This window comes from Heptranchias perlo, chromosome 4 (assembly GCF_035084215.1).
Source record: "Heptranchias perlo isolate sHepPer1 chromosome 4, sHepPer1.hap1, whole genome shotgun sequence".
Lineage (NCBI taxonomy): Eukaryota > Metazoa > Chordata > Chondrichthyes > Hexanchiformes > Hexanchidae > Heptranchias > Heptranchias perlo.
In genome coordinates this window covers 120,398,687-120,412,587 of record NC_090328.1, presented here as the reverse complement: position 1 = coordinate 120,412,587, position 13,901 = coordinate 120,398,687, and the positions used below count along the sequence as shown (strand labels likewise).

The 13,901-nt window shown below is 45.5% G+C and overlaps 1 protein-coding gene across 2 annotated transcripts in view; it reads right to left on the bottom strand.

The window, feature by feature from the left end:
- The window catches only part of hsdl2 (hydroxysteroid dehydrogenase like 2), a 108,451-nt gene that overhangs the window by 67,201 nt on the left and 27,349 nt on the right, over positions 1–13,901 (bottom strand). For both annotated transcript variants that reach the window (XM_067983591.1, XM_067983592.1), the window contains exon 3: positions 3,268–3,366. In XM_067983591.1, the coding sequence (XP_067839692.1) occupies positions 3,268–3,366 (99 nt within the window). The remainder of the gene's footprint in view (positions 1–3,267; positions 3,367–13,901) is intronic.

Below are 13,901 nucleotides of genomic sequence, written 5' to 3'. Positions count from 1 at the left end.
ATAATGAGATCAGAACTGTTCACAGTGATATAACCAAGGTTCAATACATGCTTTACATAACTTCTCTGTTTTTCAATTGTTTTTTAAAAATTCGTTCATGGGATGTGGGCATCGTTGGCAAGGCCAGCATTTATTGCCCATCCCTAATTGCCCTTGAGCTGCCTTCTTGAACCGCTGCAGTCTGTGTGGTGAAGGCTCTCCCACAGTGCCGTTAGGAAGGGAGTTCCTGGATTTTGACCCAGCGACGATGAAGGAACAGTGTTATATTTCCAAGTCGGGATGGTGTGTGACTTGGAGGGGAACGTGCAGGTGGTGTTCCTACGTACCTGCTGCCCTTGTCCTTCTAGGTGGTAGAGGTCGCGAGTTTAGGAAGTGCTGTCGAAGAAGCCTTGGCGAGTTGCTGCAGTGCATCCTGTGGATGGTACACACTGCAGCCACTGTGCGCCGGTGGTGAAGGGAGTGAATGTTTAGGGTGGTGGATGGGGTGCCAATCAAGCGGGCTGCTTTGTCCTGGATGGTGTCGAGCTTCTTCAGTGTTGATGGAACTGCACTCATCCAGGCAAGTGGAGAGTATTCCATCATGCGCCTGACTTGTGCCTTGTAGATGGTGAAGTAAGGAGGTGAGTCACTCGCCGCAGAATACCCAGGCTGACCTGCTCTTGTAGCTACAGTATTTGTGTGGGTGGTCCAGTTAAATTTCTGGTCAATGGTGACCCCCAGGATGTTGATGGTGGGGGATTCGGTGATGGTAATGCCGTTGAATGTCAAGGGGAAGTGGTTGGACTCTCTCTTGTTGGAAATTGTCATTGCCTGGCACTTGTCTGGCGCCAATGTTACTTGCCACTTATCAGCCCAAGCCTGGATGTTGTCCAGGTCTTGCTGTATTCATCTATAAATGAACCCCAGTGCTTGGTTTGCTTTTTTTTTAAAAACGTTCTTTTTTATATTGAGCATTTAACGTAGCCAAACATCCCAAGGCACTTCACAGGAGCGTTAATAAACAAAATTTGACGAGCCACATGACCAAAAGCTTGGTCAAAGAGGTAGGTTTCAAGCAGCTTCTTCAAAGGAGAGAGAGAGAGGTCGAGAGGTTTCGGGAGAGAATTCCAGAGCTTCGGGCCTAGGCAGCGGAAGGCTCGGCCGCCAACAAGGCGGGGGGCGAAGAAAATTGAGGATGCGCAAAAGGCCAGAATTGGAGGAGCACAGAGATCTCAGTGGGTGGTGGGGCTGGAGGACGTGGCAGAGATAGGGAGAGGCACTCACAGGTTTGAAGACAAAGATGAGAATTTTAAAATTGAGGCGTTGCTGGACCGGGAGCACATGTAGGTCAGTGAGTACGGGGGCGATGGATGAACGCGACTTGGTGCGAATTCAGACGCTGACAGCAGAGTTTTGGATAAGCTCAAGTTTACGGAGGTGGGAGGCCGGCCAGGACAGCATTGGAATAGTCGAGTCTTTGATGTTCCACTGTGAACTAGAACATGTGGAACTACCACAAATAGCTGTTGTGATAAGTTACTGCACACTGTGGTGGGTCTAGGTCGCCATAGTAGCTTCTGGGCTATTAATCACAGTTGAATTTACTGTAATTGTTTTGGGAAATTGGTTCTTGTATTTGACTCTCACTCAGTCTACACTTCAATGCACTGTAACAGTTCCTTCTTACTCTAACTGTTCGTGAATTAGTACAATCCTCTTTTTTTGATGTCGGAAAAAAAGAGGGTGAAGAAAGGATGAACATACAAACAAGTACATTATTCATACTGAGACTGAAAAATTTATGGCAACATTATGGCACAAAATTATTGAAAAAAATACAATTGTCGGTGACAGGCTACTCTGATCTTCATACTGTAACATGTTAAAATGCGACGTACAGACTTAGTACATTCAATGACTTGTGTGCCATTCCAATCAAGGTTATGTCAAGTCAGTGTTTGTGTACTAACAGCCTAGGCTGCTGATTTTCCAACATACTGGTCTCATAGCCTGGTTTCCCAAATTGCCCTAATCTATTCAGTGTGGAAGACAGAACACCCACACACGCCATTCCTTTGCAACTCGGCAGCAAAGTCCTTGGCCTGGGATACACATCTTTCGCAAGTCCTGGAGGTCCCCAGAGGGTACCGGTTGCAAAAAAAAAATAGTACAACCAACCTGCTGGAGAGTCAATGGAATGATAATCAGGAATCAGAGGCCACGATTCAGGATTTATTGCAAGTACGCATTATAAGTATCATTATCGGCATCATCTCCGATTCCCTTTTATGCCAGAACATCGTTATTTTCAAGAATATCTACCCTAAAGTGCAGTTTATATTGCAGCTGTTGACACCTTGACTAGATGGAAATTTGCACCCCGAGTTATATAACCTTTCACCTCAAATCATTTTTGACATAAATTTTCTTTTCCCTTCAGATATAGAATCATAGAATGGTTACAACATGGAAGGAGGCCATTCAGTCCATCGAGCCCGTGCCGGCTCTCTGCAACAGCAATCCAGCTCGTCCCACTCCCCTGCCCTTTTCCCGCAGCCCTGCAATTTTTTTTTCCTTCAAGTATTTATCCAATCCCCTTTTTGAAAGCCATGTTGAATCCACCTCCACCTTTCAGGCAGTGCATTCCAGATCATAACCACTCGCTGCGTAAAAAAGTATTTCCTCATGTCGCATTTGGTTCTTTTGCCAATCACCTTAAGTCTGTATCCTCTGGTTCTCGACCCTTCTGCCAATGGGAACAGCTTCTCTCTATCCACTCTGTCTAGACCTCTCATGATTTTGAACACCTCTATCAAATCTCCTCTCAGCCTTCTCTAGGGAGAAGTTACAGCAGACAAGTCAGCATTTTTTACCCCTTCCACTCAAACTGATGGCCATGAAGCCCCCTCTTCAAGATGGGGACTGAGCTTCATATTTAAATCACAAGTTTGGTGAATATCCTCTCCTCCCTCACCCTGCGTTATTCAGCTTCTTGTTTGGCGTTCTCCAGTGCCTCTATTTGGAATATTGAATCACAGGCTGATTTTATAAACACAAAAAGGGAGTGTTTTGGAAACTATGCTTTACTGCATCGACTCTTGCTGAAATGCAGTGTGTGCATCACAGTGGTCTTGGCTAAAAATGGATGTCCTTTGATTAAGCGCCCGTGCTACAGATCAAGGTGGTTAATCACCGCAAGATCTGCTTTATCATCTCCGACGTTGCTGAGAGACAGAAGTCATCAGTCCACCATCTTGTCATATTTATAAGTCATTGGTTTTACTCTACCTCCAAAGGTCTTCACTGCATTCTCAACTGCGTCACTGATTTGCTGCTCATCTCGCACGTCAACGATACACGGTAAGGCCTTGCCTCCAACCGCTTCAACTGAAAGTAGAGAAGAAAAATTAACAGTGTCAGCGGACAAAAAAAAAAGATGCTTTCTTTACCCGAGGGCATCAATTGATAGCCGTGTGCATCACAAAGGCGATTTCTCATCCAAACAAAACAGAAATAAACACAAAACACACTTGTACGATTTCTAAAGCTGAAGTAGATTGCTGTTGGTGACGATTGAGCCATTATGGACCTGTCAACGTTCATCAACCAACTGCATTGTGTAACTCACACAAACGTCACTGGCAGCGGCTTCCTATTGAAATAGCCAAATAACAAGAGAATGAAAAGGTCCTGCTTTATGGCTCAAATTACAAAAGGGGCCTTCTGTGGAGGGTCTGTCTTGTGGGGGAAGGAGGGAGGAGAAACACTGGATTGCAGGGAGTTGGAAAGTATAATGCTACTGATTTTGCAGTCACACAGCTTATAACCCTGGCTAATGTCACTGACTGCAATGTACATTCACGACCCAATTCAGAGCTGGGTGACAAATAACTTGACGATTCTCGTTACAAGCTGACACGGGCTTCAATACTGAGCGGTAGAATTTGAGTCGTGTCTGAAATTTACAGGCCGCAGTCGCCAGTAAAACTCTTAAAAGGAATCAATTTTAATCTCCGACAGCCCAATAATGAGCAGCGACTTTCACGGACGTTTTTATTAAAGGCAATGATCCAAAGCAGTTCCTTGCTCTGAGGGCCACTCTCTGAAATGCTGCGACATGGCCCTGGATCGGGGCCTGCAGTTTCTCACGTGGCGAGATCCTGACTTCAAACACACCTCCCTTGGCATGCTGGTAAGTTGATGCTGGGTACCTGCCCACAGGAGGGTGGGGGTGGTGGGGGGAGAACACCTAGCTATAAATGCCATCCTGATGATGAACCGTACTGACCAGGAGTGCCCAGGGTTTGATGCCCAGTCCGCTGTTGCGTTAGCTGATCACAGCAAGGAAATGATAAAAGCATCAGTTTTGGCTGCAATCACCCGCTGTGTTTGCAACTGGGTGAAAAACAATAGGCAGGATTCCACTCCAGATCACGACATACTCACATAGAATGTACAGCACAGAAACAGGCCATTCGGCCCAACTGATCCATGCCGGTGTTTATGCTCCACTTGAGCCTCCTCCCACCCCTCTACATCTCACCCTATCAGCGTATCCTTCTATTCCTTTCTCCCTCATGTGTTTATCTAGCTTCCCCTTAAATGCATCTATGCTATTCGCCTCAACTACTCCTTGTGGTAGCGAGTTCCACATTCTAACCACTCTCTGGGCAAAGAAGTTTCTCCTGAGTGTATGGACGTCACATACAAGGTCAGATAGAGTGCGAGGTCCTCCACAGCTGGCTAGCCTGATGGCACTCCCCATCTGGACTCCAACATGAACAATGGGTACTTTGGTGATGAGCAAGAGACTTAAGGAGCCAACACCTTCAGAGGAGTACAAGGGCTGGGGAGACAATTGGCAGAAAAAATTATGTTCCGGTGTTTTTCTTCACCAACAATCATCCTTTGGGAGAAAGGCTGAAGATAATCATTACATTGATAAATGTTTCTTTAGTGTCCATAGTACAGTTAAGCGCATTCAACGGAAGCCTGATTTTTAAACTCTGGGTTCATAAAGCAAGTTTGACAGTGAAACAAAGAACAAATACACAATTTAAAAAAAAACACAATGGCTTCAGTCTCCCTATAGTTTAACTGCAGGAAATTGTAGCTCATGCAAGGCTGGGTGTCGGTCAAGCAGTCTGACGGCAGAGGTAGTGGGATGAAGATGTGTGATGAGAGTTAGAGCTGGGTGGCATTGGTGTACATGAGGAAGCTTATCCCACGTCCGTGGGTGAGGTTGCCAAGGCGCAGCAAGAAGAGACAGCAAGGGGGGGGGGGGGGGGGAAGGCGGCGGGAGGTGGGGGGGGGGGGGGGGGGGGGAGGTATACATCCTCAAGGGACTCCGAGGCGCAGGGGAGGAAAGAGGAGCCATTGTTGGAGATGCTGTGGCTACGATCAAATAGCTAAGAGTGGGACTAAGCAACAATGCCATGGAGAAGTGCTGGAGGAGGATGCTGGGGTCCACTATGGCAACGGCTGCAGAGAGGTGGAGGAGGGGCAGTGCACCATGGTCACCGTCACAGAGGATATCAATTGTGACTTTAAGTAGGGTTATTGCGATGCTGTAGCAGGGGATTGATTGGAGATTCAAACTGGGAACTGCAGAAAAGATGGGCAAGGATTTGAGAGGAAGGGGAGACGGGATGGTAATTTGCAAGGACAGAGGTCGAGGGTGGGGGTGGGGGGGGGGGGTGGTGATGACAGCAGTTTTGAAAGGGAGGGTTACAGTACCTGAGGAGAGGGAAACATTTACAATATCAGCTGGCATGGGGGCCAAGAAGGGAAGGGTGGTCAGTCATTTAGTGGGAATAGGTCAGGGAGCAGGAAGTGGGTCTCATGGGAGAGGCGGGCGAGAAGGCTTTTTCCAAAGGAAGAAAAAAAGATATACAAATGGGCTCAGGTCTGGAGTGGCAGCCAAAATGTGCACACGGCATGGACACGGGGAAATCAGGCGACATCAGCATAGTACAGATTAGAGGAGACATGTCCTGGTCACAAGCACAGACAAGGGAGGAGACAATATGAAGGAGTCCAAAATTGAAGTTGAAGGCCATGTGGTGGGATGAAGTCAACTTGAAGACAACGCGGAGTTGGCTTGGAGCACCCACAATCCAGGTTTGGAGACAGTCGTGGAGAGGGAGTGGATCCAGGAGTCGTTCTGGGGCAAAACATCAGTGCGGGTTGATCACTGGAGATTGTCCGCGGCAATCGGAAGGCTGAGGAGGAGCGAAGAGTCAACCATGAAGCAGCAGAGGTTGATCCAGCGGAGGTGGGCAGTGGGTCTCGAGCGATCAGGCACTGTGCCCCAGCGGATCCCGTATACCAACAGAGCCACGAGGAGCAGTGGGATTGAAATCCGAGAACCGAGAGCAGTGGAAATGTGTGTGTGTGATGCGTCAAATGTAAAAGCAGAAGGAAAGAATGTACAGAAGATACCAGCTACCTCATTACAAGCAAACAATTGCATGCAGGGCTTCAGGCAACCTCATAAACCACCAGCAAGATAGTCAAGTAATTTGTTAACAAGCTTGAACCCCAAAATGGAACTGTTGCTTTGCAACAGCCTCCTGGCCGTTTTATTCTTGTATAATATACATTCAATGCTCGGCATTTTAAATCAAGTTACTTTGCCTATCATTTATTAATTGAATTTTCTATAAGTAGCAGCATATCACAATCTGAAGGAAGTTGTGGTCTAATTATTTTCCAACTGGAAAGGCAATGACATTTATAAAACCAAATGAACACTCGGGAACCATCAAACTCCATTAACAGAAAGAGAAAGAAAAATCGAAATAATGTTTGTCATTGCTGAAAGAATTATAGAATGAATTTTTCTATCTGCATCATACATAGTAGTGCCTTAGGCTAGGCAGAATGACTTTAAAAAGTTCCATCTCTCGAGATGCTTTATCATGTGTTGGTTTGATTGTTATAAATAGATATTTTTCTTTGGCTGGGAGGAGGAGGAGTTGGTCTTTGGAATTTCACATAGACAACAACAACTATTTGCATTTATATAGCGCCTTTAAGGTGGTAAAATGTCCCAAGATACTTCACTGGAGCGTCACCAGACAAAATTTGACAGAGTAAAATAAGGAGGTATTAGGACAAGTGACCAAAAGGTTGGTCAAAGAGGTACCCACCTTAAAAGGAAGAGAGAGAGGTGGAGAGGCAGAGAGGTTTAGGGAGGGAATTCCTGAGATTGGGGCCTCGGCAGCTGAAGGCACGGCCGCCAACGGTGGAGCGATGGAAATCGGAGATGCGCCTGAGGCCAGAAACGGAGAAGCGCAGGGATTTCGAAGGGTTGTCGGGCTGGAGGAGGTTAACAGGAATACTGCGACTGGTGCCCATCTCTCCCTTGGACACTCGCGCAGGAGGTTCAAGAGCAAGCAACTTATCGGTCTAACCAGGGTTCACGGTGTGGATTTATTTATATAATGCTGGCAGATATGCCAGTGCTCAGTGAGTAGGAAGACATGCTGCTTTAGATCAAAGCAAAACAAATTTTTAATCAGGGCCACATTTGTGGCGACATTACTAGCATTTATATTACATGGTATTGTACGATTATCAGTCTTTTGGGGATTAAATTCTAAATCAGCGGCCTTAAATGTTCCTTCAACTACAAATTAATTTTTAGTTCAACTTTCTTTTTTAAAGCCCAGGATACACAGCAAGAAGGTAGGCAACATGTTCCAGATTGGAACAGGTACATGGGGTTTAGCAGTGGCGGGAAGGGGGGAGTTGTGGACTTATCAGCAGTTATGGGGTGGGGAAGAGCATCGGGAGATGGTTCTGGGAGTACCGAGAGGAGGTATTAAGTTGTCAGTGCTGGAGCACACAGTACGGGGAGCGCAAAGACAAGAATATTTTAGGCTCTGGGAGCACTGGGAGGGGAGTCCCAGGTCCCAGGATCCATCTGTCATGTGGGGTGCAGAGTTTAGGGGTACAGCAGCACTGTGAAAGGGCCACTCAATCCTGGGCGCCAAACTTTGCATCCAGGATTTGTATCTCCACGCAAAACAAAATGGCAGTCAGTCATTCTGGAGCTTACAATTGGATCAGAATAATAAAAGTTTCTTGTTATTTTCCAATTCTTAATCAATTTTCTCCCCATCGCCTCCCGAAGACATCGACTCCTTGTCCACTTTTTACAGGCACCAGTCACCTTCCAGTAAGCTTGCCGCAGTGGCCGTTATTCATGAGTAAATCTCGACAGAGAGCATCAGCAGACTCTTGACTGTGGAGGGCAGCCCAGTCCCAATCCTGTCCTCGTCGGACCTACGCACGGCCTCTCTGGATCGGAGTCAGCAGCGGGGACTCCTGATCAATATTCCCCCTCCATAACCCAGGGAATAGAGAGGCTAACTGTGGCACCTTCACTGCTGAGAGCAAGCAACTCAATCAGGCCCCAAATTTGAGACTCTGTAGCTTGAGATACTCGCTGGCTAAAACTCTGCAAGTGGTCCGGGGAGCCAAAATAATTTTTTAAAATGCTTAGTCTGGTTTATCATTTATGTTCTCCCAAGAGCCGGTGTTTAAATAACACATTTGTGAGCAAAATAATATACTCACAGCTGAATGGTTGAGACACCGAGTAATCAGTAATCCAATTCACTGAAATCACAGGGGCAGACACAATACAACTTTTGTAAATCCTAATTAGGTCCCTAACCAAATATTGAAACAGAAACTGATATTTTTTGGGTTAAATGTGTTTGAGCAGCCAATGGGCTGACATCACGACATCAGTCTCCTAGTAACCAGCTAAAAATACATTCCAGCTTTCACACTGATCCAAGCACCAAGAACAAACTATCTGACCCATTCAATCTCGCTTCAAAACAAGACAATCGACTGGAGTTCGCTTTCTGATCCATTACATTGATTACACTGCCACAGCCCCAAGCTGAACATGAACTCTCATAACAACAGGTGCTACCATGAATGGTACCTGCAATACATGGGACACCTGTTGATGGCCGAGTGCAAGACCGAGTGCAATCTCCACACTGCTTTCCAGCGCATTGATAGCATTGCATTGGAAAATGAATACCAGATCAGTCCATATGACGAGAATAGGCCAGGACCAAAATAGAACATAATATACCCAAACCTAAATGACACAAGAAATGTGTTCATTTCATGTAATGACTACATCTTTCATTTTTAACTTAGTGTTCTTGAAGTCAATTCTGTGTCTTGTTCACAAAGAGCAGGAACACACAAGTTGCAGACAATGACCATCTCCAACAAGGAAAGACTCAACTGCTGACCTTCAACACCACCACCATTGCCAAGTTCCCCACCATCAACATCCTAGGGGTTATCATTGCCCAGAAGATTAATTGGACTACCATGTCAACAACACGGCTCCAAGAGCAGGACAGAAGCTTGGTACTCTGTGCCGAATGGCTCACATCCTGACCCCTCAAAACTGCCCCACCATCAGCAAATTTTAAGTGGGGAGTACAATGCAATGTTCACCACTCGCCTGGAAGCCTACAGTATCACCACACTCATTAAGCTCGACATCATTCAGAAAAGACTGGCTCCCCTGCCACTGGGCTAAATATCAACCCCCTCCACCATGGCTATATTATGTACGATCTACAGGACTCATTGAAGCAGCTCATCAAACTTACTCCAACAGCAGCCCCCAGCCTCGTGACCTCTACCACCAAGAAGGGAAAAAGCAGCAAGATCAAAGGAACACCATCAGGTCAAAGTTCCACACTGTCCAGACTTGGACAGGTAGCGCCATTCCTTCAGTTGCTGGGCCAAAGTCCCGGAATTCCCGACCCAACACCACTGTGGGGGCAACAACACCAGAAAGACGACAACAGTTTAACAAAGCCCGCCACATCTCCTTAGGCCAATAAATGCAGCCTTGCCAATGACATCCACAAACAGAAATAAAAAATATTTAACAAACACAAAACCATGGCTTCCATTTTAAAATTCCCTGAGCCCTGGCCTTGCTATAATTTAAATGGAAGTATCTAACAGACCTGTTGCAACTTGAAAAACAGATTACATCCTTGCTTTCATCATAATTAGCAAACAAGCATTGCTCACCTTGGAATACTTGACTAGTCACATAAGAATTTTCATCTGTCTTTCCAGCAGTGATTTGAAGTTGAACCCAGCTAGTTACTTAGCAACAAGGAGCGCAAAAGCAACAGGCATGGGCATGATGTGAAAGGGTGCCACTTTATCTCGATCAGGAGGATTGGAACAAAAGAAAAGGATTTGGACATGGCTGATCAATCATACTCAAAAAGTATTTAGCCGACGTGACGCCATTGTGAATGAGGCAAATTGGGCATTGGGATTGCATCTAGATTGAGCTGCACAATTCAAAACAAATTCAAACGATATTGTTGAGGCCAATTCTGAAGTATGGCAGGGTTTCAGGCACCCTAACTCAGGACAGATACACTGGAAAAGAGTGCAACTAAGAGTCACAAGGCCGTAAAAGAACTAAGTTATAGACTCAAGTGACAACTTATTTCGGCTGGAGGAAAGAAGACCAAGATGAGACAAGATGGGTCCTTAGAATAATGAAAGCTTATAGAACAGATAACCGATTCAGCTTGAACAATTGATGCTTGCTCAATTGCGAAATTTAAATCTGAGATAGATAATACCTTTGGTTGCCAAAAAGCTAAGGGATATGGGCCAAAGGCAGGTATACGGAGTTAGATCACAGATCAGCCATGATCTTACCAAATGGCGGAGCAGGCACGAGGGGCTGAATGGCCTCCTCCTGTTCCTATATTCCTAACAACGAGTGCAAGGACAAAATTGTAAGCCCTTGAGAAAGATTAGATGGTAGATGCTTTATGTCCTCACAAGATAGGTATGTAAAAAAGAAAAAAGGTACATTAAATGGAACTGTATCAACATAGGTCAAGAAATTAATAAAAACATTAGGAACACCGGAGCAGGAGTCGGCCATTCAGCTCCTCGAGCCTGTTCACCATAGTGGAACTGTCCGATTTGCATGGAGAACTGGGAGAGAGTACACAAGCTTAGAGGAGGGAGAAGATACCATGATTCAGGTAATTATGCATGGATTGTGGCAGGAGAGGGCTTGATGGGCTGAATGGTTTTCTCCCCCCGCAATTCCAAACTTTCTTACTTTCATACGTCGCATTTATGCTCATCTTTTAACATCTGTTCATTCACTGAGCTCAATTATTTCAGCCACTCAAAAATATTCAATTATTGAGGTTTTAAGAGTATGATTGGTTTCACCAAAATATTTGGTGAATGGTTTTTGGGGATGCAAGAGAAAAAAAGGCCCCAAAGCTGCTATAAGGTACACAGATTACAGTAGTTCAGAATTACTGTAATCCTACAGTGCTCAATAGGGAAGGAGGTGTGGTGGCTCAGCACACTGCCGCTTGAGGCAAGTTCCAAGTTCGAATCCACTCTGACCGGATGAAGGTATTCTCTCTTTCTGATGCCTATGAGCATCCAAAGTTAAATGAGTCGAAGCACAGCTCCTAGGTGAGAAATGGACAACACAAAACTGTCAGCAATTCAGCCCAGATTGAATGAAGGAAATCACACTGGGACAGTTAGCCTGGAAATGGGAAAATTCATACTGGTGTAGTATGGGGTACTTGTCCAATACTCGGGAAAGTAAAGGAAACTTTCTGTTACCACTGATCTAAGAGTAGAGTGTTCCCAGTTCCATAGGGATTGCCACAACAACAACTTGCATTTATATGGCGCCTTTAACATAGTAAAACGTCCCACGGTGCTTCACAGCAGTGATTATGAAACAAAATTTGACTCCAAGCCACACAAGGAAATATTCGGACAGGTGGTCAAAAGTTCGGTCAAAGAGGTAGGTTTTAAGGAGCGTCTTAAAGGAAGAGAGAGAGGTAGAGAGGTGGGGAGGTTTAGGGAGGGAATTCCAGAGCTTAGGGCCTAGGCAGCTGAAGGCATAGCCGCCAATAGTGGAGCAATGAAAATCAGGGAGCGCGCAAGAGGCCAGAATTGGAGGAGCACAAAGATCTCGGAGGGTTGTAAGGCTGGAGGAGGTTACAGAGATAGGGAGGGACGAGGCCATGGAGGCATTTGAAAACAAGGATGAGAAAAAGAGCCGATCTTAACAGACGTCCTAAAATTCTTGACATCTCATCAGTCTTCTGACTGCTTCTCTCGGTCTCTCGGTTTAAGGAGAGAGTCTAAGTAAAATAAAAAAGCATCACCGACGTGCATTTGCAGGATAATTACTTGTCAAACCTGCTCCTTTGGGGTAGGCATTTTACAGAGTCTTTCTCTCTCAACTTACTTGTGTAAAGCAGAGTTGTCAATATTGCAGGTCAGCTTCCACTGCACCAAAGAGAGTCTCTCCTCGGGGGAAGGGGAAAGGACTGACCGAAGAGAGGGAGTTCCCAGCATCATCTCCTCTCGGCAATGTAGCACATTTTTATAGCAATATAATGAAACGGAAGGAAGGACAATAAAATAAAACAAAATCACAAGAAAAACAGGAAGGAGAAGCCGAGAAAAAGAAACACCCAAAGATAAAAGAGTGAGTTATAAATATCACGTCTCTACTCCAAGTGGTTTTTGGGGAGGATACTCGTGATGGTGAATAATCAGTTCGATGGCTTTTTTCTGCTGCATTTTTCATTGGCCAAATGGGGGTGGGGTACAAAATTTGGACTTCAGAAAACCATGCCTGGCCTTCTATCTTCCACCCTCCATAAACTTGAGCTCATCCAAAACTCTGCTGCCCATATCCTAACTCACACCAAATCCCGTTCACCCATCACCCCTGTGCTCGCTGACCTCCATTGGCTCCCGGTCCGGCAACGCCTCGATTTTAAAATTCTCATCCTTGTTTTCAAATCCCTCCATGGCCTCGTCCCTCCCTATCTCTGTAACCTCCTCCAGCCCAACAACCCTCCGAGATCTCTGCGCTCCACCAATTCTTGCCCTCTTGCACATCTCCGATTTTAATCACCCCACCATTGGCGGCCATGCCTTCATCTGCCTAGGCCCTAAGCTCTGGAATTCCTTCCCTAAACCTCCCTACCTCTCTCTCCTCCTTTAAGACGCTCCTTTAAACCTACCTCATTGACCAAGCTTTAGGTCACCTGTCCTAATAGCTCCTTAGGTGGTGCGGTGTCAAATTTTGTTTGATAATCGCTCCTGTGAAGCGCCTTGGGACATTTTACTACGTTAAAGGCGCTATATAAATGCAAGTTACTGTTGTTGTGGTCAGAAAACATTAAACTGAAGAATTCTGTTACCATGCAAAAGAAGAAAAGCCAAGCAACAAAAGATGATGTTACCAACTGTGCCGAAAAACATATTTCTGAGCCAGGAAACAGCAGACAGGTGAAGGAGTTGAAGCAATACAACATGTGGTATTATTTGAGATTCCCTCCGTAGTTCCTTCACTGGCCAAAGCGATTGGCAGAACTGGTGGCGTCAGGTTGAGTGGAAGAAACAAGTCAATCATCTTGGGTTGTATGAAAAGGCAGTCTGGTGCAGCTGGTGGGCCCAATGATCTACCTACTGCCTCTGAGCTCGATCACTAACCTAACAGTTTTTGTCTAAACTAAGATATCTAGACAAGGACAGCCCAGCAAATCATTTGCCAGGCAAATCCTGACTACCATAATTAGCAGCCAACCTGACCCTGCTGTGATCTACACATTGCTTACAGAATCCAGTGGTGAAACTGTTTGTCTTAAGGATGCAAGTGGCTGTCACAACTGACAAAAACGCAGATGATTATCCAATCACTGATAACCACATGCCAATCGAAAATTGGAAAGGCATTCTTATCAATAGAAATTCAAAACTGGTATACTTGCTCTTGTTTACGTGGGAACATTCTCCCATTTTGTTTTCTTTTAAATTAATTCTTGGGATATGGGTGTCAC